This window comes from Prunus avium, chromosome 1, assembly GCF_965620075.1.
Source record: "Prunus avium chromosome 1, drPruAviu1.hap1.1, whole genome shotgun sequence".
Lineage (NCBI taxonomy): Eukaryota > Viridiplantae > Streptophyta > Magnoliopsida > Rosales > Rosaceae > Prunus > Prunus avium.
The window spans coordinates 44,905,386-44,932,150 of record NC_142284.1 but is presented as its reverse complement, the minus strand read 5'-3'; the positions used below and the strand labels follow the sequence as shown (position 1 = coordinate 44,932,150).

The 26,765-nt window shown below is 39.6% G+C and overlaps 4 protein-coding genes and 1 long non-coding RNA gene across 10 annotated transcripts; 2 read left to right on the top strand and 3 right to left on the bottom strand.

Annotated features, from left to right (window-relative positions):
* Positions 1-56: 56 nt before the first annotated feature.
* LOC110762759 (Sec14p-like phosphatidylinositol transfer family protein) lies at positions 57-3,365 on the bottom strand. Of its 5 annotated transcripts, none has more exons than XM_021965445.2 (7): positions 3,014-3,365; positions 2,816-2,919; positions 2,476-2,728; positions 1,796-1,832; positions 1,279-1,396; positions 641-751; positions 57-563 (listed from the first exon to the last, which is right to left on the bottom strand). In XM_021965445.2, the coding sequence occupies exons 2-7, from the start codon at positions 2,885-2,887 to the stop codon at positions 426-428; spliced, it is 729 nt and encodes a 242-aa protein (XP_021821137.2). In that variant the 5' UTR covers positions 2,888-2,919; positions 3,014-3,365; the 3' UTR covers positions 57-425. The 5 variants fall into 5 exon arrangements, with proteins under 5 accessions (XP_021821137.2, XP_088102955.1, XP_021821135.2 ...); XM_088246829.1 differs by having other exon boundaries at positions 3,077-3,365; XM_021965443.2 differs by having other exon boundaries at positions 2,476-2,731; positions 3,014-3,363.
* Positions 3,366-5,950: 2,585 nt separating this feature from the next.
* Positions 5,951-10,504, bottom strand: RR14 (response regulator 14). The gene is made up of 6 exons (XM_021965439.2): positions 9,950-10,504; positions 9,471-9,623; positions 8,991-9,389; positions 8,382-8,458; positions 6,614-7,774; positions 5,951-6,379 (listed from the first exon to the last, which is right to left on the bottom strand). Exons 1-5 carry the CDS (start codon positions 10,161-10,163, stop codon positions 6,614-6,616), a joined length of 2,004 nt encoding a protein of 667 aa, XP_021821131.1. The 5' UTR covers positions 10,164-10,504; the 3' UTR covers positions 5,951-6,379.
* Positions 10,505-13,240: 2,736 nt separating this feature from the next.
* LOC110762775 (uncharacterized) lies at positions 13,241-14,363 on the top strand. The gene is made up of 2 exons (XM_021965459.2): positions 13,241-13,668; positions 14,078-14,363. Exons 1-2 carry the CDS (start codon positions 13,306-13,308, stop codon positions 14,273-14,275), a joined length of 561 nt encoding a protein of 186 aa, XP_021821151.2. The 5' UTR covers positions 13,241-13,305; the 3' UTR covers positions 14,276-14,363.
* A 1,308-nt stretch (positions 14,364-15,671) lies between these two features.
* Positions 15,672-17,493, bottom strand: LOC148297904 (uncharacterized). Of its 2 annotated transcripts, XR_015835943.1 has the most exons (3): positions 16,941-17,412; positions 16,758-16,836; positions 15,672-16,511 (listed from the first exon to the last, which is right to left on the bottom strand). It is a non-coding gene; the product is annotated as an uncharacterized LOC148297904 (long non-coding RNA). The 2 variants fall into 2 exon arrangements; XR_015835942.1 differs by having other exon boundaries at positions 15,672-16,836; positions 16,941-17,493.
* Positions 17,494-19,356: 1,863 nt separating this feature from the next.
* On the top strand, positions 19,357-24,831 carry LOC148297903 (uncharacterized). The gene is made up of 3 exons (XM_088248884.1): positions 19,357-19,693; positions 19,898-21,055; positions 21,146-24,831. Exons 1-3 carry the CDS (start codon positions 19,357-19,359, stop codon positions 24,829-24,831), a joined length of 5,181 nt encoding a protein of 1,726 aa, XP_088105010.1.
* The last annotated feature ends 1,934 nt before the right edge of the window (positions 24,832-26,765 follow it).

The following is a 26,765-nucleotide window of genomic DNA, read 5'->3' as shown; positions in this document are numbered from 1 at the left end:
CAATGTTGAAAGCCAAAAAATTTAAAAAATAAATCAAAGAAACAAAGAAAGAAAAGTTTGACAAGGAATCCAGAGTAGCATGATCATTAAATACTTTAATTGCTCCAATGTCCTCATTCATTTTGAATTCAGGACAGAAGCATCAGCCTTCAAATTAACAGGTTAACAAGAAATATTTAAGCTCAAATATTATCTTTTACATGGAGTACCCTTCGTTGTTATATTACATGAACATGAGACTATGAGAAAGGAAGCCCTCCCCTCATACATGTACCACTAATTGCTACTCGTCACAAGGAGAACCAGGCTGAAACTGCCTACCACCGGTTATCTTTGTCTTGTCGACAGGTATAACGGATTAACGGTTTCCGAGTCTGCCTCGAAGATAGATAGGACTGCGGGAGCGGCCCGATTTATTTGTAGAGTCAATCCTCCATTGGTGCCAGTACAACATCTTGGAGAGGTACAAGCTTTGCTCGTCCACCATACTCTTCTGGCAAGGTTTCTTCACCAACTTCCTTTATGAAGTTTTTTGTTTCATCCTCATTGCTCACAATTACAATCTGCAGTCACGATCACAAACTTAGATAACTACTTCAAATGCTTTAACATTATGGAGAACCATGGCAATAAAACATACCTTTTCTGCTGTTGCCTTCTCAAGGAAGCGAGAAACCATCCTCCAGACACTTACAAAGAACCATGGCATGTTTAAGATGAAGCACTTTGCTAACCGCTCAGGGTAGTAAGACTGCACAAATTTTAAGCAATTAAGTAACATTTATTGTATAACGAAAAAAAATCTCTCCGCAGACCAGGGGATTCTTACAGCACACAGAGGTTTTGCTCCCTACCCAAAATAGTGTCTTAATCTTCATGGAGGGATTCTAATCACATTTACACCAGAATTTTGAAGTGGACATTTAAGGTTATGCATAGTCGACAGTTTGTAAGAAGATAAAGAAGCAAGATGACAGCTACATCAGTTTATTGAGAAGCTTAGCAGCAGGAAAAGAGAACGCAAAATGTATCAAAAGAACTCTGAAGTTATTGGATACAATTGCTTGAACATGTATAGTTCACTTATTAGGATTGTACACTGCACTATGCATGCAGCTGTAGCACCTTTTAAATATCTGCGCGAGTTTGACAGGAAAAATCATATAAGTAAACCATCACCATGTTTTCCTGACTATTTCCTTTTAAACTATTCTTGTTCTCTGCCTCTTAAAAAGTTTTCCCACACTAAATTCTAGAAAAGAAAAGTATTAGAGTCACCTGTAGAAATTGAAATCCAGTGATTAATCCACGTGCATCAACATTTTTGTATGAAATTTGTTGCAAATCAAGAATGCCGATCAACTTTTCGTTTCCAATTTCTAGTCCTCTGAAAGAGCTAGACAAGCAAAACAAAGATACATCAATTAAAATTAACAGCGCTTCCATCCGTCAATGGATTTTCAGGTTTAGAGCAACAAATTTTCTCATCTAGTAGATTACTTATAAATATTTCTGACACAAATTGCACATCTCGCCTAACATCGAATGAATCAACAATTTGACCGCACTGGCATTGCAGGAACATGTATACTATTTTAAAAGACAATACTCGGACAAAAAGGAGCATGGACAACATTTGTATGACAATCGCTATCATATACTGGCTCTAAAGAATCATAATCCTGAGTATGACAGGCATTCTTGCTTCATCAATCATGCCTTTCAAGCACCTCATTAAAAGGTTACTTTAGTTATGTTTTGAAGAGATATCAATGTTAGTTAAATTGAGAGGTACCTTGCAATTGTTTTGTCAAGCAAATGAACCACAAATTCTGCAACAAGAGAAAAACAAAAGTGAACCAATAACTCACCAATGACTTGTCATGAAAAGAACAGTTAAAATTTCGATTTGCCTCCAATATTTTATTTCTATTTTTCATGCTTGACTTTCTCTACTGGTCCACAATATTTATTACTGTAGTGTATTCTAAATCAAATAATTGCAGCGGTTGTGGGGATTAAACCTATCAGTCCCCACTATCCAGTTGACAAAGTCTTAGTGGATATATGTTAAGAGAAAAATAAAAATAAAAAGTTGAACATCTGCCCTTCCTGTTGTAACTTCGAAAACTGTGACCAATAAACAGTGTTGCCTGGAGCAAAACCCACTTTCACCACAGTTCTGGCGAGCAATATTATTGCCTTTTAACAGTATATACTTACAGACGATGAGAAACCAAAAGACCCCAGCCAACATTCAAAAGTCATCTTTTCCAACTCAGTACAGCTTTTATGTTTGAACTTATCTTCTAGTGCATTTTAAAGATGGTACACAAAGGGACAGTTTTAGATCAAAGGGCATCACTGAATCAACAAGAAAATAATTAAAAGACTAAAACGGAAGAAACAACATATTATACACTGACAGGCCCACAAACTAAAGAAAATAATGAGGTTATAGAAATAGCGAGTTACTCTTGAATTGGAGATGATCCTTAGAAGGAAAATGCTTGCTTGCTTTCACAATCATCACGGGGTATCCATCCTTAGACAAACCCTGCAAAAAAATCTTTCTGTCTTCCAATGCATCACTTACTTCGGAATCAGAAATGAACCCATTTGGAACAAACGAGGCCCTCCATTTATGCCACTGAACAAACATTTTTGCTGCTTTGTCCGGGTCCATTGATCTTGCAATCAAGAACCTCACGAGTGTCGGGTCTCCATACTTCTGCCAAGAAAAAGCCATGAAATAAAGGACTAAAAGTGAATGATGTATATGCTACACTGTTTGAGAAAGGCAAAACATTCCTACCTCTGTGGAAGTCCCGAGCTTTTGAACTGATTTCCTCATCTCAGTCAGTGCAATTTCATGGTTTTTCTCCATTTTGACTTCTGGGTAAGAGAGCTTTTTGGTTTCTGAGATTCAAAAGGAGAAAAAAAATTATTTGCACTCAAGTAAGAGCATTTGAAAAGGGTCTTTGACTCAGGTTCAAAGGGATAAAACTTTGACCAAACAAAGCTTCAAACTTGGTTTGAGAGAGAGAGGGGCTTTGAAGGATGCGCCTGGTGGAACCTTGTGTTCGTGTATCAGTCTGATGGAGATTTGCGTTGACGAAACAGACTTTCTACTGAGTCCTCCTCTAGAAGCCAAGACAAAGCGGAGCAGGGGGAATGAATAGTATTAGTAATTTAGTAAGGGAGAAGTAAGAGCGACAATAATTATGACATGGACAACACAATACTGGTTCGTCGTTAGTGGCTCCCGTCTAATACAAGCATCTCTGATCTTTTGATTCTCATGGAAAATTGGGAGAACGTCAAAAATAAATACACAGCAACAGACTTTGCCCAGGAACCACAAATTTGATTGATATACTTCCAAATAGGCCTTTATATATATATATATATATATATATTTATTTATTTATTTATGGTAATTTACACAACCCAAAAGTTGGACTGTCACTCTCAAGTGTTAACCGAATCATTGTATTCTTTTCATATATCTCATATTTTAACCTATCTAATTTATTCAAAATGATTTTTAAACAATAAGAATATGATTGATTTGGATATAATGGTGTGTTTACTAATCAGAAATTGAATTCCACCCATAAAGGATTTTTGTGTTTACTTCACATCAATGAATTAAAAAGTAAGTGATGCTTAGGAATTCAATTATTGGGTGGGAGGTGATATTCTAATTCATGAAGAACTAAGTCATTAGAAATTCATCTTTTTTATCCATTATATACTCACACAATTTTAAAATTTTAAAATTTGTCATCTACTTTAACCCAACAATTAGAAAATTCTAGTAATTAGTACAATTTATATCCCAATTTCATATGGTTTAGTAAACAATTTTAATAAGAATCAGGAATCTAACTCTCCTCAATCTATATGATTTAGTAAACAACTTCAATAAGAATTCAGAATCTAATTCTCCTCAATCCAACTTCTCCTCAATTCAATTTCTCCTAATTTACGTGTAAACATGCCATAATTATATTCATTAACGAATCTAAATCCTCATGCTTTGCACATACAACATAATAAAAAATCAAGCAACACGCTGCACACAGCCTGCATTGTATTATGAATGAAGAATGGCCCTTGTTTAGGTGTCTTGCCGGTATTGGACACCAACAGCATGGTACTAGTTAAATACTCATTAACTAGCAATAATGCATACGGATATATAATCATTTTCTATTCAGCGATTCCTCGCAATTTTTTAATTTGATGGACACTTTTTAAGGTCCCCTACGAATTTTTTTCAACAATATAACCATCTATTTTTCAAATCTTCATTCATAGATAATTATTTTTAAAAATCATGCAAATTGAAAATTATTAAGGCATCTAATTTGAACCAACAAAGTATACGAACATGGTGCTTCAAGAAAAGACCATAATAACAACCATCTAATTGAGTAATTAAATAGTTTCATATTCAAGTGAATTTTTTTGCGAAGATGATCTTTGAGTCAATATCTAAAAACTAGACAGTTTGGATTTTTGTAATATAATGCGTAGTGAGGCCTATAAGGATGTAGCTCTCTCTCTCTCTCTCTCTCTCTCTCTCTCTCTCTCTCTCTCTCTCTCTCTCTCTCTTCTTTTCTCGAAGCACCGTGTTCGTATATTTTGTTGGTCCAAATTATTCGCCTTAATGATTTTCAATTTGCATGAATTTTTGTAAGAAGGACCTCTTAATGAAAATGTGAAAAATAGATGTTTTGGATCGTTAAAATTTATTGTATAGAAAGGAACTATATATATAGAGACAATGACATCAGATAAATTAACCACCAAACTTTTTTTTTTTTTTAAATACATGCGGTAGTCTAAACTTCTATTTTTGTAATATGTAATTGGAAGCATCATATATACATGCCACATGATTCGGACGGAATATCCAGTTTCGGATTATCAGAAACAGTAGCTTATTTCTCCTTCTGTTGAATTACTGCACAAGTACTAAAAAGGGGCCATTGCCCAACAAACTCTTACCTCAAGTTTAGTGAAATTGAACCAAAACTACATTACAACTTCATGATTAGCCAATACCGATATATAAATACAATAATGCTACTTAAAATACAAGATTGACCACATTAACTTACCACCTTATGTGGCAGCAGGTAATGTATGCCATGTCAATTGATGAATATTGTGATGCGAATTATATTTTTATTTATTTCTCTTTTTAATAATTATTAAATAAAGAAGTTTTAAAAAAAAAAAATTAAAAAAACCTAGCATCATCCCTGGACTTCGTCTCCAGCACTAACTTCTTCCTCCATTAAATTTCCCCATCCCCATCCTCCATTATTGCAGAGATTTGGTGTGGGTTTGGTAACCAACGATAATCAGTAGTTTTTCCTTTCAAACTCCTATACGAAACCAACAGACCACTCCCATCCTATCCCAATACATTTCCCTAGCAACCCCACCCCACCCAAACCGATTGCACAAGCCTTCCCCTCTCTCTAACCCCCTCCTCTCTATTCGGTCAAATCTGATCTACCTTTCCTCTAAATCTGATCCACCTTTCAAAATCAGATCGATGATGTAAAGGCTTTCAGCCGCCACTTGCTCCTCCTCTTGTGGCAAGTCTCGCACCACTTTCAATTTTGGTTTTTCATTTTCATTTTTTGTGCTAGAGTATATAGAAAAATGAGAGTGAAAATGATATTAATGAGGAGATTGAGAAGAGAATAAGAAGGGGAGGGAAGAATAACAAAACTGAAAACAGAAACTTGAAAGTGAAAACAATTTCAAAGAGATTTCAGTTTTTAGTTTTTGTTTTCACTTTTGTTACTCCTCCCTCATATCTTCCCCTCTCATCTTCCCTCTCAATTTCATCTCCAGTCTCATTCTTGCTTCCATTCTCCATGTTTTTCCTCTATACTCTATTACAAAAAGTGAAAACTAAAACAAAAAGTGAAAACTAAAAACTATGATTATAGCATTATGAGCTCATATAAATATATGCTACAACTTCATGATTTAAAGGGTGATAAACTAACGCGTCAAATCCAACATCACTACATCCAAATAACTACACAACTATGTTGGCAAGATACCATCATCCTATTGGACACTGACACAATTTATTCCCCTAAAGACCAATAATACTACCCTACCAAGAAAGTGTACCTCCACCCCCCACAAATGAGATTTGTCCTCAGTTTTTGTGTCTCAGGTACGGACGGCCGCTCTACACCCAACTCTGGTGCAGGCACAGAAATTAGATCTATCATAGATATAATACACAACTTCAACTGCCATCTCTACTGAACATTTGATGACATGAAATAATCTGTACGCACCATGGAAATCAAGAGACTTCCGCTAACCACACAACAAATGCCTGCGCAAATAAAAATGAGAATTAGATAATGAACCAACAAAATCTGTTAGCATTGCTAACAATATCAACAAGCAAAAGCTCAAATCTTTTTTACGCAATTCAGTCCATGTGTGTATTCTCATTCAATAGAATCAGAGAAAAGAACTGTTGGTAGCTAGAAACACACGCACACACTCTTACGCACGTGCTAAGACAGCAGAAAAGAAAATAGAATAATACCAAGGTAGAAGTTACCTATTCAGTGAAAACACTCATGAAATCACTACAAGAAAATTCTTGTAATATTGGGATGCCTACTTTGGCATTATCCACAAAATTCATACTTGGCTCCTCCTTGACTGGATTACCACTGTTCTCCACATAGATCTTTCCATGGTTCAAGTTACTCACTTGTGATTCAAAATCATCCACTGCAAATTGACTTGGAATGCCAGTCTCTTTACCAACAAATCCAAGATTCCTAAGGGATCCCTGGTCGAGCATTTCCCCTGATTTATCAACATATAAACCCTGGATGTTTGACATGTCATGCAAAACCCCAGGCAATTGTCTAGAATCACAAAATGGCACAGCTGAGTTCTGGTGGCTGGTGTTATTGCCAGCATTAACTGAGCAAGATGTGGTAGGAACAGAACCATGGGCTGAGTACCCATCAAGAATGCTGGGAGTTTTAAGATTTCCAGTTGGTATATGTCCGATATTCAATGAGGAATTATTAGATTGAGCTGAGAGAATACTGTAATCAATAACAGTAGACCTGTTAAAACTGCAACTCTGATTGACAGAAGCAGGACTATTTCCAGCCTGGAAACTAGTTGATGACTGAGAGGGGACCACAAGGCAAGACGGCTGCACATTAATCAAACGGCTAGATTCAGTTAGCACAGATTGCTGCTGCGTTTTCTTATGTTGTCTTTGTTCCTGCTGCATAATGTCCATCAGCATGCTACTATTGTGAGTAGCCAACCCTCCGAGATTGTTACTTGGTGCCACGGTACTAAGACTATTAGACCGCCAAGATCCAAACCCTGAAGATACATCCTCAGCAGGTATGATGGATTGTGGAAAATGTTTGGAAACATTCGATTGGCATTTTATCAAAGGCTGCACAAATGGCACACCATGTTCAACAGGAGCACGCTTGGGTCCCTGTAGAGATGCATGTAGAATAGCAGGCTGATCCATTGCTGGAACAAGGTTCCCTGCAGGTTGACCTAAAAGCTCAGCTTGCAGGACGGCTAGTGTTTGCGGAGGAATTTGGCCAGAGGCAGCCAAAGCTTGGATGTCAAATCTACTAAGCGAACCCAGTTTCGCATTTGATTCTACAGGCCCACAAAAACCATTTGAAATCCCACTTTGTTGTTGCGCTAATCTCTTCAAATATAATCTGAATTTCTGCACATTCACTTATTCGTTTAAGCAAATATTTGTTAGGAAAACCAATAAAGCATTCAAGTAAATTCTGTGTGAACAAGTCTAAAGGTAAATGCAAGATAAAATAAAATTTCACATGGTTTTTTTTTCTTTTCAGAAAGAGATGATCATCCCGCAATGGAGATATGAAACAGAAAAGCTAGAATAAAACTCTCAAATATGAGTCCACATCTTAGAATCAGAGTCAGAATCAGATTCTTGTATGCAAAATTACTGATAGTCAGAGAATAAGAAATAAAGATTCTTATTTGGATTATGGTGAACTTACTACTTCTTTCTCTATGGAATATGATAGTATTCAATGGATTGGATGTTCTCATGTGCGTGTGGAAAATAAATCAAATAACTAGCATTGGTGTTCTCATAATTCACGCTGGGTTTCTAAAATAGATAAACTGATGATTTGGAAATACATGTAATGCATAATCGCACTCAGTTTCTTTCAGTTATGATATTGACAATTGCATATATCTAATTCCTCCAATTCTTTTATGTGTCTTTCAATGACAATGACAAAAACACCAAAGCAATCAAAGCTATGAGATTAATATGAGGGGAAGAACAAGACCTGTAGATGACTTGCAACGTTTTCTCTACTTAAACCAGGTACATTCATCAATTCAAGAATTCTCTTTGGTACAGCCTCTGACATAGGAAAAAAAATTATGATCAGTGAAGGATTGAGCATTCACATTATGATTTCTGAGATAATACTATAAGGCTACACTCTTAGACATAAATTTTTCTCTTCGTTTAAAAGAAAAGTTTCATGTAAATAAATCTCGTTCATACGCTTGCAGGGTGGAGGTAAATTTTCACTGAAATCCAAATTACACCAAGAATTATCACTTTGGAGTCAAATGACTTATGGTTACTTATATGTAACTTGTACTTGAAAATCATCTGTCTCCACTGGACGGCCCCACTTCCCAGATTCCTCAGATATTAAGTTGGTGAACTTACTTATTTTCAAACATGCACAAACCAAAGAAATACCAAATGGTCCACATATAAGATGTTTTAGGTGACACAACGTTTACGCCATAACACATCATATGCTATAAAGAATAACATTTACCGAACTATAGCACCTCATCCTATATATATGTGTGTGTGTGTGTGTGTGTGTGTGATTGTGATAAAACCAAAATACAAGGTAAAAAGTTAAAGATCATACTATCAAGCCCAAGTTGGTTCACAGCACTGACAAACTGCTGATGGAGTTCAACTGACCACACTACACGAGGTTTCTTCGAGGTAGACGGATCATCGTTTTCCATATCACCATCATCATCTTCTTTAGTATTGCTCCTCTTCTTCGGACCTTTCAATATTACTTCTGTTCCTTCATTAACAGAAGATGTGTATTCAACATCACTGTTTCCTCGTTTATTCCGATCATTATCTTCCAAACTCCCAGAATGATCAAGTTCTTTATTTCCGTTCCATTTTTTCCTAACAACATGCTGCCAAATATTCTTGAGTTCTGCCTCATGTATAGGCTTAATTAAATAATCGCAGGCCCCATGTCTAATTCCTTGCATAACAGCACTTGTTCTCCCATCAGCAGACATCACTGTTAATACAGCGTCAGGTTAATACAAATAAGCGTAATTCGATGATCAAATTTCTTAATATATATAATTCCTATACTCACTGATAACAGGAAGGTCCATTTCCAGCCCAACATGTTCCAGGAGTTTAAATCCATCCATATCAGGCATATGAACATCACTCAGTACCACATCAAAACAGCCTTTCCTCTCTCGTAGAAGATTCAAAGCAACAGTAGCCTGGGAGCAAGCGGTAACTGCAAGCAACATTAATAGATGAGATAAGAAATATATTATATATCAGGAAAATTTTGTTTTTTCTACTCTCTGAACCAGACCAGAAAAATACTAGGTTTAACAAAAACGCCATGCAGTTTTTTTCACAAACTACAAACTAGTATTACAAAAATAACTCATGGAAAATGACCAAACTGCAAAGTAAACAAGCAAGAATCAGTAGCACCACCACCCATTCACAATCATAAGAAAATCAACTCATAGCACCTAACCACACTTGGAAGGAAACCCAACAGGCAACGAAAGTAAAACCCATCATTGAGAAAGAAAAAGATCAACGACATACCTTGGTAGGCACACCGGCCAAGCAACACCTCAAGAATCCTCAAGCAAGTGGTGTCATCGTCGACCACCAGAACCCTTAAGCCCGCCGGAAACCGATCGGAGACCGCCATTTCGTTGGCTGCAGAAAAGGACGAAGCAGCACCACCTTTACACGAACCGTAGCTACTCGCAGTAGTGCTCGCGCTTGACTGCGCCACTCTCTGCAAAGCAGCCATAACCACCACCTCCACCACAAGGATAAACAGACACACACACACTAATGATCAAACCCTAATGGACTGAAATTTCCCATTTCTAATGGCTGCAAAGAGTGAAAGTGGAATCAATTGGAACGAGATCCGTGAGGGGAAACCTTAGAATTCGGAGTTAGGGTTCAGGGGAACGATCAAAGAAAGAGAATTGGACCAAATGGTGTTCGAATTTTGATTGTTTGACTGTCAGAGACGAGCAAAGGGGGAGTAGGGGTTTATATCAATTGGGGGTGAAGAAGATAACGCCAGGAAGAGAAAAGAAAAAAAAACGTTTTTATTTTGTTTCTTTGAATGATTGGTTTTTTTTTTAATGATTGTTTTTAATAAAAGGGAAATAATTGAAGTTGGGGGTAGTTAATGAGAGTCAGAGATAGAGAGTGTGTGGGGCTGTGGGGCCCAGCTCGCAGTGCTACGTTCGCGTCGCGTGCGTCTTTGCGGCCGTAAAGACGCTCGGCTCTGTCCCAGTCACAGCGGGTCTGCGCTCAATGACAATGTAAGTAAATTGGCCCCCAAAAAATTATTTAACAGTTAATATGAATTAACATAAATTGTCCATCTTTTCTGGTGGTCAACAATAAATTTCTGTAAAAACACATAAATAATAAACAATTTTTTGTTGAATTCATATTTAACCCATGTTACACAAAGAAAATGCCTTTTTTTATTTTTCTTTGATATGATTTTTTAAAATAAAATTACTACGATATTATTTGACCAAACAGACAAACTTTTACTTGCACATGCAATAATTTTTTATGTACACACGACACGAGTAATAAGCTTTGATTCATAAAAAAATAACCATAATTAAGAAGTCCAAATATGGTTTATCAATATTCAAAACGAATTCAAAATAACACAATCAAAGGAAATAAAAAAGGAATGAAAAATCTTAAACCATTTCTTTCCTTTTTTTTTTTTTGGACGAAAAACCATTTCTTTCCTTTTTGTTAAGATTTTGATTCAACCGTTGAAAAGAACGCCAACTCGTACGCGTAGGGGTGGGCACGGTCCGGATTGGTTCAGTTTTACTCTCAAAACACAGCTGAACCAATAAGAAAAGAACGGATCGGTTTGGTTCGGATTAGTCTAAAACCATAATGAAAACCGAACCAATCCAAACCACTTATAAACGGTTTGGTTCGGATTGGTTCGGCCGGTTTATGCCCAACACAAAACTATGCATTTTTCACCCTGCTCTTACATTATAATGCTAACACAACAACATTACAAACGACTTGCAAGGCTGCTGTTATAAAAGCATATAACACAAATGCTAACACAATAACATTCCATTCAATCAAAGGTTGCACGATTTCCAGCATGCATCTAAGTTCATAATTTCCATCAAAACAAACATTCTAAAGTGGTATGTCCCCATTCTAAAGGTCCTAATTTCCATCAAAACAAATTAAAAGCAAGAAACATATTAAAACAGATTTTGTGGCACATGACTGAAGTCTTTTTCTGATGTAGTATGCTGGTCTGTCCCATACTGCACATAAAAGCAGTTTCAATCAACACAAATTTTAGGATACAAGATTATCAAAATATGCCAGAATAAGAAAATAACCATAACTGCAAGGTTGTGCATCAATAGAGAATCAATCAGTGAAAATGTGCACAGGTGCAATAGCATTTGATCTCTGCATTTCTATATATAAAAAATGGATAAATTAGAAGAACTGTCAGCTTTTGATCTCAAAAATTACAATCACAAAAAATTGGAGAACCAATATGTCATGGATATCTAATAAATCACAGACAAATTGCAGAACTTCATCATGAACATTAAATAAATTAGAAGAACTCACCATTGTTGGCACTGAGTTAGCTTCATCCATAATCACCAACAAATTGCAACCACACCACACTTATATCCAAGTATCATTAATCCAGGCATCTAGAGTTAATTTCATCAATTAGATCATCACAAATTTAATAGTTCAGCAATCAAAATCGTAAAATTCATCATCAAGTTGAGAGGCTTTTTTATTCCAGTGCAAGCTAGAGATTGAAGTTGGTGAGATACCTTGCGTTATAGTAAATCTAGAATGTGAAAATACTTAATAAGAATAACAAGACCTATAGCATAATAATTAAATAATCAAAAAGAAATTGGAGCAGTGGGTGGGGTTTCAGTTCCAGTATAAGATAATCATAATAATTATGGGATATTCCTAGTTGAGCTTAATTAAATGAAATTGGAGCTATACCTATACGTAAGATTGTAGTTGTTGGATCCAAATGAAATTGGAGCTATAGCCTATACAATTAAAAACAACATACTAGTTTTCTGAGATGTGCGACGCCGACGATGGATGAACATGTTTCTCAGATGTGCAAAATGTGTTTGATTGAAGCAGTGGAGGTTGTAGTTGTTCAAAGGAAAATGAGAGTCTGAGATGTGGGTTGTGTTGTGTGGCTGCGCGTTCAAGGAAAAGGAAGGTCTGTGAGATGTGATGAGTTTGGAGTCCGAAGAGTAGCAAAAATAATTGATTTGGAGTCCAATTCAGTGTAGCTCAGTGTACATACTACCACTTCTAATTAGCCACTCAACTATTGACACATGTAAATTAATATATATATAATTAATTAATATTTGAACGGTTCGGTTCGGATTAGCACAATTTTTCAAAGCTTAAAACTGCAGCTGAACCAAATCACTCCGGTTCGGTTCGAATTTTAAAACTGTTGATTTTTTTTAGTCAAAATCAAATCAAACCGGCAAATACGGATTGATTCGGCTGATTTGACCGGATCGGCCGGATTGATGCCCACCCCTACGTACGCGTAGTGGGCAAGAAAAATAAAATAGGAAATATAGTAAGATTTGCTGATCCAGTGACGTGATGGGTAAGTTTGCCAAATGTGGTTGGGGTCTTGGCCCACAGTGACTTGGGCCTCTGTATTTTCTTAAGAATGATTTGGGCCTTTATATATTAACACCCAAGAAGTTGATCATCCCACCCATCCATCTTTAAGATGGGCTTTCAGAGTGTCTTTGATAATAAATTGCACCCAACCGTGTGACTGGGACCGACCCTTATCTTCATTCAAGGATCAAAGTTGTGTACTCATTTCCAATTTCCAAAATCCAATAATTATGATGTTGAAGCACTTCCAATCGGGAAGATGGGTTATGCTCATCTCCTCCTCACCCAAATTACCATTTTCTCCAAAGCCCACCTCCTCCAAATCTGCAGCAGATAGCAGATATTTCAGAACCTGCTCTGCCTCAGCTGACGCTTTGCATATCTTGAGACCAAGAAGGGCCTTGAGCATTTGCTGCGCTGCCAGGCGGAGAGCCGTCAGATATGATGATGATGGTGAGGATGAGGAGGAGGAAGAGTACGGGCATCACAAGGAGATAGCAGTGTTGGAATTATATAGTCAGAGTGTGAGAGGAGAAGCACTTATTGTGCATGCAGTGGTGGATGACCAAGATGTGCAAGTGCTTATCTTCAAGGTGTGCTTCGAATCATTTTCAATTTCAATTTCTTTTATCTTTTATCTTTTATCTTTTATTGGTGGTGCTGGTGATCAATATTTGGTTTGTTTTGGTGGCACTATATTCAAAAGTGGATTGGTAACAGCATTTGTCTAAAACTTTGCTTATATTTTTAAGCGCATTTACTAAGAAAGCAAATCACTTTGGACTTTTTATTTATTTATCTTTTTATTTTGCATGATTTTGGTATTAGTTTATCATTTATAATACAAAATAATTATAAAAAAAAGAAACGTCTAGCCGCCCACTTAGGCCCCGATTACTCCTCTAGGCGCTAGGTTCTTGTCTGCCACCCTCCTACCGCTAGCGATTTTTCGAACATTGCTTATGCATAGTTATGATGACATTTATCTGATAATTATTTCAGGGAATCTCTTCGAGCTTGAGCTATAGGACTTCACCGGACCCATCAAAGAGCATTCTTCCTGCAAGAGCAGTGATAAAGTCTATAGACAGGGTTAAAGGGCCTTTTGACCCTTCCAATATAGAATACTTGCAGAAAGGCCTAACATGGGAAGCGTTTAAGAGCACTACTCTACCACCCAATTTACAGATGTATATATAGTAGAGAGAGAGAGAGGGGGAGAGATGAATGATTTTATTTCACTTTGATTTGCCCAATTTAACTAAATAAAATGTGAATTCAATAATTATGCAGAAATCCCTCTCTCTCTCTCTCTCTCTGTAACAAAATATATACTCAACTCATGTCTGATAAGCCACAATGCACATAACATTCAGATGTGCCTGTAAATCTACAAACAAATTAATCAAACACAAGCAAACACCTCCTGCAACTGAACTGAAAGTCAAGTGCCATGGCCCATGTCAGAGGGCACATAAGCAAGGGGTTGCATGACACATCACATCCTAGATTAGTTAGAACAAGGTTTCGTACAAGGTTTCGTCAGAGAGTTGCTAGGAGCTGCTTAGAAGTTAGATCAGTATAAAATTCATCATGCATGCAGGACTGATCAGCTGTTTAAATTTTCGCCATTAAATCTCAAGGTAAACCTTGTTTTAAACTGTCTATAAGATATCTGATTTTAACGGAAGGCCTAAGAATGCACCATTTCGTGTTTATACCATAAATGTAGGGCGGCCATTATACTATAGTTTTGTAAATGTCAAATAAATTGTGTACGAACTTCAAAAATGCCTAATTATTTACAGCCTTTTATATCGCTAACCTTATTAATTTTTGTTTTATTGTAAGATATTCCAAGCTCAAATTTCATAAATTACTATATTTGATGAAAGATTAGTGCAGATCAAGAATTTGAATTTTCATACAGATATTTACTGTTAAATTGTCACTTTCACATTTTGACAATAGAATTTAAATGGATTAACATCAAAACAGACCCTCTGGATTTGGGGTCATTCTCAATATGGACCCCGAGGTATCAATTTCATCAATTTACACTCCAATGTTTTCAAACTTGTCCAATTTTATCATTCCATTAAGTTGACCGTGTGATCAACTGTTAAATACTGACATGTTGCATGTGAGGCCACTTTTTTGTTTAATTGAAATAGAATATTATTTAAAAATTATAATTAAATTTAAATAAATAATTATTAAATATTAAAAAAAGGGAAAAAATCCAACAACAAAAACCATCGCTCTCAACTTTCTCTCTCTTTGGGAAAAACTCAATCACTCAAACATCAAGGAAATTTGCTCCAGCTTCAAGTTCAGGGTAATCAAATTCATCTGAATCTGGGCAACCAAGATAATCAAATCCATCTGAATCTAGCCTCCTCTCTCTCTCTCTCTCTCTCTCTCTCTCTCTCTCTCTCTCTCTCTCTCTCTCTCTCTCTCCTTCACCAAGCCCACTGCCTAGCTCCTCCCAGTGCCGGTCCTGAATTTTTCAGGGCCCAGGGCAAAAGTAAAAATTAGGCCCTATATATATTTAAACTCAGTGATAACTCTCTTATTTTTCAACCAAGATCTAATCTGTCCATCGATTCAAACTTCAATATATTAAAATTTAGAATAAAAGGCTACAATGTATAAACAAGATAAATACTTATAACAATTCAATAAGTTCTTTTTCATCCAGCAAAATAAGTTCTTTTTCATCCACCAACAAGCAACCAACCAAAAGAAAAAAATTCTCTACATGCTGAATAGCCTAAGCAAAATAACATCAATCTATATGAAACCCTTTTGCATCCTTAGCAACCAGCAAAACAAAAATGTCTTTACATTCTCAATAGCCAAAGCAAAGTGCAGCAGCCTACTTGAATCTCTTTGCATCCTCAGCAACCAGCAAAATATCAACATCACCACCTGCAAGATAAGGTGAAAAACAACAAAATCACAACTGAAAAGGTATTATGTAAATGATTTTCTTCTTGCATTTTGAGAAGCAAAATCCTCAATGATGCTTTCAAATTCAAGCTTTTCTAACATCTCCTTTTCAATGGATAAGATTGCTAGCCCATTTAGCCTTTCTTGTGACATGGTAGACCTCAAGTAAGATTTCAAAAATTTTTATTTAGAAAAGCTTCTTTCTGCAGATGCTACAGTCACAGGTACAGTCAATAGTATTCTATAGGCAATCAAAACATTTGGAAAACAATCCATATCTTTTACAAACTCTACAATTTCAAGTGTTGTGTTTACTGCTGATGGTAAAAGATATTGCAGCACCTGTAACTCTGAAAACAAATCACTTGCATCAACATCAGAAGACTCACCATTTCTTAAAGTAGTTTCAAGCTTCAGACAACAATTTTTCAATTCCTCATCACCCAATGAAGTTAACTCCTACAATTTCTTCAACATGATTTTGCTGCTCAGATTCATTGACTAAATCTTCAGTTGAGTTATCAAGTGAACTATTTGTTTTGTTTTGAAAAAATTTATCCAGAGCACCCTTTTGAGATTGAGTTAAATCTTCTCTCTGTCTTTTTTTTTTTCTTTTCTGACTTCCAGATGGGTGTTTCTTAGGGAACATTGTTACACCGAAAACAGAAACAATACAAGGAAAGCCAATGCAATTTTAATACTTCAAAGAATAAATAAAAAACAACATAACCTGGAATTTGAGAAACCCCCTTTGAGAAATCGCTCTCCACATAAACAAATTTGCAATCAATTAGAGCTTAAAAGAATCCCTGCAAAGAGAATATGTAATTTCATGAGTTCACAAATCTATAAACAAACAAAAAAAAATCATATTTCCCTTTTCATTTGATATATCAAATCATAAAAAAATTACCTTCAATTGATAAAAGCCCACACTTTGGATTTTGGAATCTCCCCAATCTACCAACAGAAAAATTAATTTAGGGATTCACAACTTTGTAACTTGTAGGAGAGAGGCTTAGATGAGATGAGATGAAGGGGATTCACAACTTTGTAACTTGTAGGAGAGAGAGAGGCTTAGATGAAATGAAGGGGATTCAAAATTCTGTAGAGGAAGAGGAAGAATAAGAAGAAGAATAAGAAGCACCAGCAAAAGCGACGAACTGGAGGAGTAGAACAGATGCAACGTTCTTCTTCTTGAGGAGTGGAACAGATGTTCTTCTTGAGCAGTGGAATGGAACAGATGCAAATGTTCTTTTTCTTGAGCAGTGGAATGGAATAGATCCAAATATTCTTCTTCTTGAAGAGTGAAACAGACCATCGTTGGTCTTTTTTTTTCTTTTCAAAATATTAAATTAGTTAATAGTTATAATAATCTAATATAATACTTACTAAAAAAAAAAAATTTGGGCCCCTCTGAATATTGGGCCCAGGGCGATCGCACTGTTTGCCCCTGGCCAGGGCCGGGCCTGGCTCCTCCCCCCTCCTCGTGACACTGCCCAGCTCCTCCACCATGCCTAGATTCGCCATGGCCACTGCCCAAATCCACCCTTCTTTCTTACACTGAGTCTGAAGCGGCCATGGAAACAGATCAGGAGGGCTAGCTAGCTCTATCCAACCGCCACCATGCTCCTCACTCTCCTCGACGACCACCACCGAACCGTAGCACCGGCCTACTCGGCCCCACTCTAAGCATTGAAAGGGCACAAGTCTTACTTTCCAGTTACTCTCAACGAAGCCCCTTGCTTGAAATAAAAGGAAGATGGATGTAGGTCTTGCAATGAAACCAATGCCCCAAATTTTATTTCAGATGACGTCATTAGGTAAACTCTCACGAGTCACACTCTAAACCCTAGCATCCAAATCTCTCCTGGAATTTGAGGATTGCATCTGCATGCAATTAAGTACCAAAAAGTACTAAAATGAATGTGTCTAGTGCAATCTCAGTCACACAAAGAGATTTATTACAATAAATTAGTGAGGCATTGTTCTGAAACCCAAGAAGGACTTGCCATTTGAACTAGGCCTGGGCTTGCTCTGGTTTGGTTCGGTGTTGAGCCTCAACCGAGCATCGAACCCAAGGCCACGGTTTGACAATTTCTTAGAGCGCACACCGGACCGAAGCTCTTGAAACCGATGTGGTCGTCGCGCCGATTTCTCGATGTGGTTTGGTTCGGTTTTCGACGAGATACTCACAGAGAGGAGAAGAAGATAGGACGGCGAGGTGCGGCTGCGAGGTGTCGAGATTTTTCTAGATCTGAACGATTGAGTGTTGTTGGATTTTTTCAGTTTTTTAATATTTAATATTTATTTATTTAAATTTAATTATATTTTTTAAATAATATTCTATTTCAATTAAATAAAAAATTGGTCCCATATGCACCATGTCAGCATTTAACGGTTAACCACACAGTCAACTTAAAGGAATGATAAAATTAGACAAGTTTGAAAATATTAGGATGTAAATTGATGAAATTGATATCTCAGGGCTAGGGATGGCAACGGGCCGGGTATGGTCCGGGTTTGCCAATACCGTCCCCGACCCCGATTCCCAAACCCTCCCTCGTACCCGCCCCCATCCCGGTTTAATATGGTTCGGGGAATCCCCGCCCCGTACCTGTCGGGGGACCATCCCCCATACTCGCCCCGAATCCCCGATTTTTTTAAGGAAAAAATACAAACAAGAACTCCAAGAAACAAACGTAGCCCCTTGAATCAAAATAGAAAAAGAAAAAAAAAACAATCCCCCTGAAAAACTAAAGAAGAAACATATTAATAACAAAATCGATATAAAATGAAAGCTTCAAAAAAAAAATCCAAAATACCACAGTTATCTCTCAATAATACCACAAAATAATATAAAGAAAAATAAAAGCTAAAATCTGCTCAATAATACAAAATTCAAAGTTTATCAAACACTCAACCAGATTGATTTGCCAATATTCTAATAAGAAAGAAGAAAGAAGAAAGAAAAAAGAAAGAAGAAAGAAGAAGGAATAAGAAGAAGAAAGAAAAAATAAGAAACAAGAAAGAAGAAGAAAAGACCGAGGGGTTTACCTCCCCCCCTGGTCACCCTTCGAATCCCAGGAAAACCTGGAAAAGAGCCCCCCTCCCCAAATCGCTGCGTTTCCAAAAAACAAAAAAAAAAAAAAAAGAGAAGAAGAAAGAAGAAGAAGGCGATGGAAGTAAAAACAAAAGAGAGAGTAATCAATATGTAAAGGATTGAAAACTAGTGGAACAAACAAGCGCAAATTTCTGCTACAGTGAAGTTCGAGAGAAAAAGCTCCAGGCTGCTACAGTGAAGTTGCAGACTTAGATCTGCCTTGGCTATGGAAGACGGATCTCCTGGGTTCCTACCAGACCTCCGATTCCTTAAACGCAGCCGCACATCAGACGAGAATGAAACTGAAAGTAACGTGGGTGCTGACCCAGATCCCACTCGGCCGCTCGACCCCATCCCAGATCCGACGAGTAACACAGCTGCTGCCCCGGTAAGTTTCCGAGACACTCTCATGAATAAGGTGCCTCAAACGATGAACTTGGGGGTGGATATTAATAACTTGACTGATACCCATGAGGAGCTCAACGATGATGAAGATGTGCTGATCTCTAGAGGAGACCGTGGCCCGAGTATAAAATTCTCTGAACGAGCAATGTCTCGCCTCTGTAAACCTTGGCAAAATGCATTAATCATTAAGTTGCTGGGCCGTTCCCATACTTATAATTATATGCTAACAAAATTGCAGCAGAAATGGAGCCTTAAGGGTGGATGGAAACTAGTCGACCTGGTGAATGATTATTTTGTCGTCAGATTCGACTTGGAGGAGGATCTCAACTTTGTGCTTACGGGTGGACCTTGAATTGTTGCAGGTCAGTATCTGATTATGCAAAAGTGGGTACCTGGATTTTGTCCTGCTACAACAAAAATTACCAGAATGGCTGCCTGGATCAGAGTCTCTGCCATTCAGTTAGAATGTTTTGATGTGTGGGCTCTTAAGAGAATTGGGAACCTGCTGGGGAAACTACTAAAAATTGACACCCTTACCACTTCTCAAAATCGTGGTAAGTTTGCTCGTCTGTGCATTGAGCTGGACTTATCTAAGCCACTTGAGGCTTTCTTACAAATTAACAATGTCTGGTATAACATCGAATATGAAGGGCTACCAGATATCTGCTTCATGTGTGGGAGATATGGACACAGTAGGAACAATTGCGATTTGACAATTAGACCTACAACAGATAAGTCTGGTGAGGTGCACAATGCAGATAAGGCTATCCCACATGGCAGTGACTCAGAGATGAGCAAAGATGCAGAAATGAGCAATGAGAATGATGTTTTGGTCAGTGAAGGCCTACGGGGTCCCTGGATGATTGTTCCCCCGAGAAGGAGAATTAGAAACGGAGGAAAGGATGGGAATGGCAAACCAACTCCTACAGGTTCAAGATTTGAAGCTCTAAGGCATGAGGGGGAGAGCTCAGGCGAGAAGGATGCAAATGGGATTGAGTTTGGTGACCAAGCAAAACTGGGACAAGCTGATATTTTTAAGAGGGATGCTGGTGTTGGGCAGAAAGTATGGACCAAATCCAAGGCAACTAAAGGTGGACCTCGCCTAGCCTTGAACGATATTTCTAATAACAGTCTAAAGAAGAACGGCAAGGTGGCTACACAGGAGAAAGTTGGGAAAAATCCTTATAAGCCCAATTATGGGGCTGTGACTACACAGGGCAAAATGGCTACTGGAACGAAACAGGTTAACCCCCCCAAGACTATGCTCAAGCAGATGGATGAATGGGTGAATGATCACCTGGCTAAGAAAAACGATGGTGTCTACATTTTTGGGCATCAACCGCCTAACATTGATGACCATGGGACGACTCCGGAGACTCTGACAGAACATGGTGCTACTAAGGAACATGTGCTGCCTGCCCAGGAGGAAGCTAATCCGATTGAGAGAATAGATATGCCTAAAGACCAAGAGATGCCTATCTATAACCAAGCAGAAAATAACACCTTCGACACTGTTGAAGGTATGATTATTGGCCTGTAAGGTCTGACCCATAGTTTTCCAATTCCTACTATGTTATCTTTAATGATTATTGTCTGCTGGAATGTTAGAGGTGCCGCTTGTAGCAATTTTAAATGCAATGTTATGGAGCTTATTCGTGTTCATAGAATGGACATCCTGTTTATTTGTGAACCTCGTATTGGTGGGTCAAAGGCGTTGGCTGTTGTGCAATCCTTAGGCTTCAACTCTTATGAAATTGTGGATCCCATTGGCTTCTCGGGTGGTTTATGGTTATTGTGGAACTCGAGTAAAGTCACTGTTGATATTATTGGTACCAATGATCAAGCCATTAATGCTTGTGTTTCTTGGCCTGGACAGTCCCCTTGGCTTTTAACTACAATCTATGCTAAGCCTTGCAGTAAAAGAAGAGAGAAACTTTGGGAATACCTTAACTTTGTGGCTGGCTGCCACCAAATGCCTTGGTTGCTGGCTGGGGACTTCAATGATATGCTTTCAACGGAGGATAAATTGGGGGGAGCCACTCTTAGAAGATTGAAAGGCTTCAAATGTTGGTTTGATGCTAATGAAATGATTGATTTGGGTTTTGTTGGGCCGAAGTTTACTTGGACTAACCAAAGGGTCTTCGAGAGGCTTGACCGAGCCATTTGCGATTTGAGTTGGAGAAGTTCCTTTCCTGAGGCTCATATCAGACACCTTCCGAGGACTAAATCTGACCATTGTCCCATTAAAATTAGCTTGACTTCCCAGTTCACTTTATCTCCCAACAACAGACCGTTTAGGTTTGAGGCTATGTGGATGAAACATGAGGATTTTAAAGGCTTCGTTACCCATCACTGGTCACTTGGAACTGGAAATGCCCTTGATAAGTCTTGTGCCTTAGTGAAACCCCTGCATCAATGGAAAACCTCTGTCTTCGGGCATCTTCATCAGAAGAAAGCTCACCTTATGGCTCGGCTTACTGGGATCCAGAAGAATCTGTGTAATGGTCCTAATGACTACTTGCGCAAGCTTGAGGGCAAGCTTATGCAAGAGTTCAATCTCATCCTTGACCAAGAAGCTTTATTTTGGAAACAGAAGTCCAGAGTTAAGTGGCTACAAGAGGGGGATAGAAATACTAAATTCTTCCACATGACGACCATAATCAGAAGAAGGCGTAATAAGATTGAAAATTTGAAGGATGATAATGGTCATTGGATAGAGGATGCGGATGGGATCAAAGCTCTGGCTGTACAATTTTTCTCAGGTCTGTTCTCGCAGGACTTTCACTTGGCTAATAACCTCAGCCTCCCCAATCTCTTCCCTATGATTGATTCAGCAGTTTTAAAAGACTTGGGCAAGAAAATTGATATCATGGAAGTCAAGGAGAGCTTATTTAATATTGGTAGTCTTAAAACCCCTGGTGTGGATGGCTTTCCTGCTTGCTTTTACCAAAATAATTGGCACATCTGTGCGAATGATATTTTTGAGTTGGTTTCCAAAGCTTTTCAGGAGGGGACGATTCCTCAGACCCTCAATCTCACTTTGATCACCCTGATTCCTAAAGTGAGTAATCCTCATTCCATGGCCCAGTTTAGACCGATCAGCCTTTGTTGTACTCTCTACAAAGTGATCTCTAAAATCCTAGTTGCAAGATTACGCTCTATCCTGCCCCAGCTGATCAGTCCCAATCAGGTCAGCTTTGTCCCAGGTCGCCATATTACTGATAACATCCTCATTGCCCAAGAGATTATGCACAAATTTCAAGGTTCCAAAGGGAAAAAAGGCTTTCTAGCTTGGAAGATTGATTTATCTAAAGCGTACGACAAGCTTAATTGGAGATTTATTGAAAGTGTTCTTGGGGAAATTGGGCTGCCCACGGGGATCATCCAACTAATTATGAACTGCATCACCACTGTCAGATATCAAGTCAGCATTAATGGTGAACTGACAAACTCCTTCACTCCCAGCAACGGTATTAGACAAGGTGACCCTCTTTCTCCCTATATCTTTGTGTTGTGCATTGAAAAATTATCCCATATTATCTATGATGCTGTGGGAAAGAAGACTTGGAAACCTGTCAAATCTTCTCAATCAGGTCCTGCTGTCTCTCATTTGTTCTTTGCTGACGATCTGATTTTATTCTCCGAAGCCAATACCTCGCAAGCGAGACTCTTAAAATATTGTCTAGATCTGTTTTGTAAAGTTTCTGGCCAAACTGTGAACTTCGAGAAGTCTTCTATTTTCTGCTCCCCAAATACTACTAAGGAGTTAGCCCATGAGATCAGCCAAATTTGTGGCTCTCCTATAACTGATAACCTGGGCAAGTACCTGGGCATGCCTTTACTGCACTCCAGAATCACCAAGACCACTTATGGGAGTTTGGTAGATAAAGTCCAGAAGAAACTTGCGGCTTGGAAATGTAATTTGCTATCTTATGCAGGGAGGGCTACTTTGATTCAAGCAGTGACTACTGCTATCCCGGTCTATGCTATGCAAACTACTAAGTTACCTGCCAGTATTTGCACTAATCTTGATCGTCTGAATAGGAACTTCTTCTGGGGTGGCACTGAGAAAAAGCAGAAGATACATCTTTGCCAGTGGAATTTGGCTTGCAGACCAAAATGTAATGGGGGTCTTGGCTTTAAAAAAACTGCTGATATGAACAAAGCTCTTCTTGCTAAGATTGGCTGGAGGTTGCACACCAATGACCACGGTTTGTGGGCTCAAATTTTTAAAGCCAAATACCTAAAAGGCCAATCCATTCTTGATCAAACCCTGAAAACCAGGCACAACTGCTCCTCCACCTGGAAGGGCGTCCTTTATGGCTCCAAACTTCTAGCCAAAGGCATGAGTTGGAGAATTGGGAATGGTGAGACGACTAATTTCTGGAAGGACAATTGGATTTGTGACAGTCCTCTCATGTACCATGAAGGAGCTCTTGATATGCGTGACATGGGTTGCAATATATCCAGTTTTTTACAAAATGGGTGGTGGAATATTGAAAAACTCAGGGCTGTGGTGTCTGAGGACCTAGTGCAAAGGATCATCTCTTATCCTATTGGTTGCGATAGCGACACTCAGGATGACCAGATTTGGAGCTCCACTGCGAATGGTGAGTTTACTGTCACATCTGCTTACAGTTTGCATTTCTCTGATCTTGGCGAGGTTGACCATCCTTGGAATACTCTGTGGAACATGAAGATTCCCCCTAAATTGAAGTTCTTCTGCTGGCTTATGTATCAAGGTAAGTTGATGTCCAATGAGCAAAGAATGAGACGTCAGCTAACTGGGGATCCGGCTTGTAAAGCTTGTGACTGGCACACTGAGTCTATTATTCATATCCTCAGGGACTGCCCACGAGCTAGAGAGATTTGGAGGACTATTTTGACTACTAAAGCTCCCCCCCATTTTTTCAGATCTGATTTTAAACCTTGGCTTCTGAGCAATCTTTTTTCTTCAGCCAAGGAGAGTGGCAACTTAAACTGGAACACTACCTTTATGTACACCTGTTGGTATATTTGGAAATGGCGGAATCAATTGGCTTTCAACAACCAAGAGGATCGTCCTTATAATCCAAGACAAATAATTCTCTCTGCTGCTAAAGACTGGGTTAAAGCCTCCCTTGCTGCTGTGTGTAAGGTGGATAAGGTGCACTCTTTCATCTCCTGGAAACCCCCTGGCCCTGCTCAGTTTAAACTTAATGTTGATGGATCAAGACGCACCTCCTCTGGTTGTATTGGCGCTGGGGGTGTGATTCGCAATGCTTCTGGTAATTGGATTTGTTTGTACCATATCTGACCCTCCACTCATACAACGACACGTGGATCATCTAAACCCACCCAAGTACCCAAGGCATCGAACAATCGGCATCGGCTACCGATGGCATTGTCTGAAAGCTACCAACGGCTGCTGCAGGCCCAGCTCGTCTACAATCGGCACCCCATACCGATTGTACATAATCAGCCTTGAAGCACCCGCCCGAAATATCTAAGGACTCGTGTCAACCTCACAGGGCCCTCCCACAAGTCCCACATCGGAAATGAACACCACAAGCATACTAAATGCCCTCTATAAATACACCCCTTCACCATCAACAAAGGGGTAAGACTTTTCAGCTTGACTTTTATACTTCTATATGGTCAACAGCAAGAGCTCTTAAAACAACAAACTTACTTTGGCATCGGAGGGTCTTAGGCTGGTTCCACACCGGTTCCATAGACCTTACGAGTCCCGACTTCTTTCTATTCAGGATCGGCATCCAAGGACAGGAAGAATCGGCATCCAACATCCAATCGATCTCTTGATCGTCCATCCCACTTGTAAGTTGCACTCATCTCTATCTGTTCAGATTTAGCGCCAACAGATTGGCGCCGTCTGTGGGAAACGACACAAAACGCTATGTCGTTCTCCTTCACGAGTGCTCTCGGCACCCTTTTGAGCCATGCCCTCGGCACCTCCTACAATCGGCCTTCGGCGCCCTTGCATCATTCGGCGCGTGCGATGTCTTCACATCCCCCCAATGATCCGGCATCTGCCTTCGGCCTACGGCGCCCATGCATCATTCGGCGTGTGCGATGTCTTCACATCCCCCCAATGATTCGGTATCTGCCTTCGGCCTTCGGCGCCCTTGCATCATTCGGCGTGTGCGATGTCTTCACATCCCCCCAATGATTCGGTATCTGCCTTCGGCCTTCGGCGCCCTTGCATCATTCGGCGCGTGCGATGTCTTCACATCCCCCCAATGATTCGGCATCTGCCATCGGCCTTCGGCACCCCTTGCATCATTTGGCGTGTGTGATGTCTTCACATCCCCTCAATGATTCAGCATTCGGCCATTAGCTTCAGCCATGCCGAACGGCACCTTCTAGGAGACACCTCTCCAGCGCCTTTTCTCAAAGCCATCAGCGTCGGCCATCAGCTTCGGCCATCAGCCTTCGGCCATCAGCCTTCGGCCATCAGCCTTCGGCCATCAGCTTTGGCCATCAGCTTCAGCCTTCGGCCATCCGCCTTCGGCCATCAGCTTCGGCCATCAGCCTTCGGCCATCAGCTTTGGCCATCAGCTTCAGCCTTCGGCCATCAGCCTTCGGCCATCAGCTTCGGCCATCAGCCTTCGGCCATCAGCCATCAGCTTCAGCCTTCGGCCATCAGCCTTCGGCCATCAGCTTCAGCCATGCCGAACGGCACCTTCTAGGAGACACCTCTCCAGCGCCTTTTCTCAAAGCCATCAGCGTCGGCCATCAGCTTCGGCCATCAGCCTTCGGCCATCAGCCTTCGGCCATCAGCCTTCGGCCATCAGCTTTGGCCATCAGCTTCAGCCTTCGGCCATCCGCCTTCGGCCATCAGCTTCGGCCATCAGCCTTCGGCCATCAGCCTTCGGCCATCAGCCTTCGGCCATCAGCCTTCGGCCATCAGCTTTGGCCATCAGCTTCAGCCTTCGGCCATCCGCCTTCGGCCATCAGCTTCGGCCATCAGCCTTCGGCCATCAGCTTTGGCCATCAGCTTCAGCCTTCGGCCATCCGCCTTCGGCCATCAGCTTCGGCCATCAGCCTTCGGCCATCAGCTTTGGCCATCAACTTCAGCCTTCGGCCATCAGCCTTCGGCCATCAGCTTCGGCCATCAGCCTTCGGCCATCAGCTTCGGCCATCAGCTTCAGCCATCAGCTTCAGCCTTCGGCCATCAGCCATCAGCTTCAGCCTTCGGCCATCAGCATTCGGCCATTAGCTTCAGCCATG

Bases quoted from the DNA above. Each gene is read 5' to 3' on its own strand.
- LOC110762775 (XM_021965459.2), top strand. From the start codon at position 13,306: ATGATGTTGAAGCACTTCCAATCGGGAAGATGGGTTATGCTCATCTCC. The intron at 13,669-14,077 runs GTGTGCTTCGAA...TAATTATTTCAG, and splicing joins TGCAAGTGCTTATCTTCAAG to GGAATCTCTTCGAGCTTGAG.
- LOC148297903 (XM_088248884.1), top strand. From the start codon at position 19,357: ATGGAAGACGGATCTCCTGGGTTCCTACCAGACCTCCGATTCCTTAAA. The intron at 19,694-19,897 runs GTAAACCTTGGC...GAATTGTTGCAG, and splicing joins ACGAGCAATGTCTCGCCTCT to GTCAGTATCTGATTATGCAA. The intron at 21,056-21,145 runs GTATGATTATTG...GGAATGTTAGAG, and splicing joins CACCTTCGACACTGTTGAAG to GTGCCGCTTGTAGCAATTTT.
- RR14 (XM_021965439.2), bottom strand. From the start codon at position 10,163: ATGGCTGCTTTGCAGAGAGTGGCGCAGTCAAGCGCGAGCACTACTGCG. The intron at 9,390-9,470 runs GTGAGTATAGGA...CTGTATTAACAG, and splicing joins AATGGACCTTCCTGTTATCA to TGATGTCTGCTGATGGGAGA. The intron at 8,459-8,990 runs GTATGATCTTTA...TTCCTATGTCAG, and splicing joins GAACCAACTTGGGCTTGATA to AGGCTGTACCAAAGAGAATT.
- LOC110762759 (XM_021965443.2), bottom strand. From the start codon at position 2,887: ATGGAGAAAAACCATGAAATTGCACTGACTGAGATGAGGAAATCAGTT. The intron at 1,833-2,475 runs GTAACTCGCTAT...CTCTTGTTGCAG, and splicing joins GGATCATCTCCAATTCAAGA to AATTTGTGGTTCATTTGCTT. The intron at 752-1,278 runs GTGACTCTAATA...AAATTTGTGCAG, and splicing joins CTGGATTTCAATTTCTACAG to TCTTACTACCCTGAGCGGTT.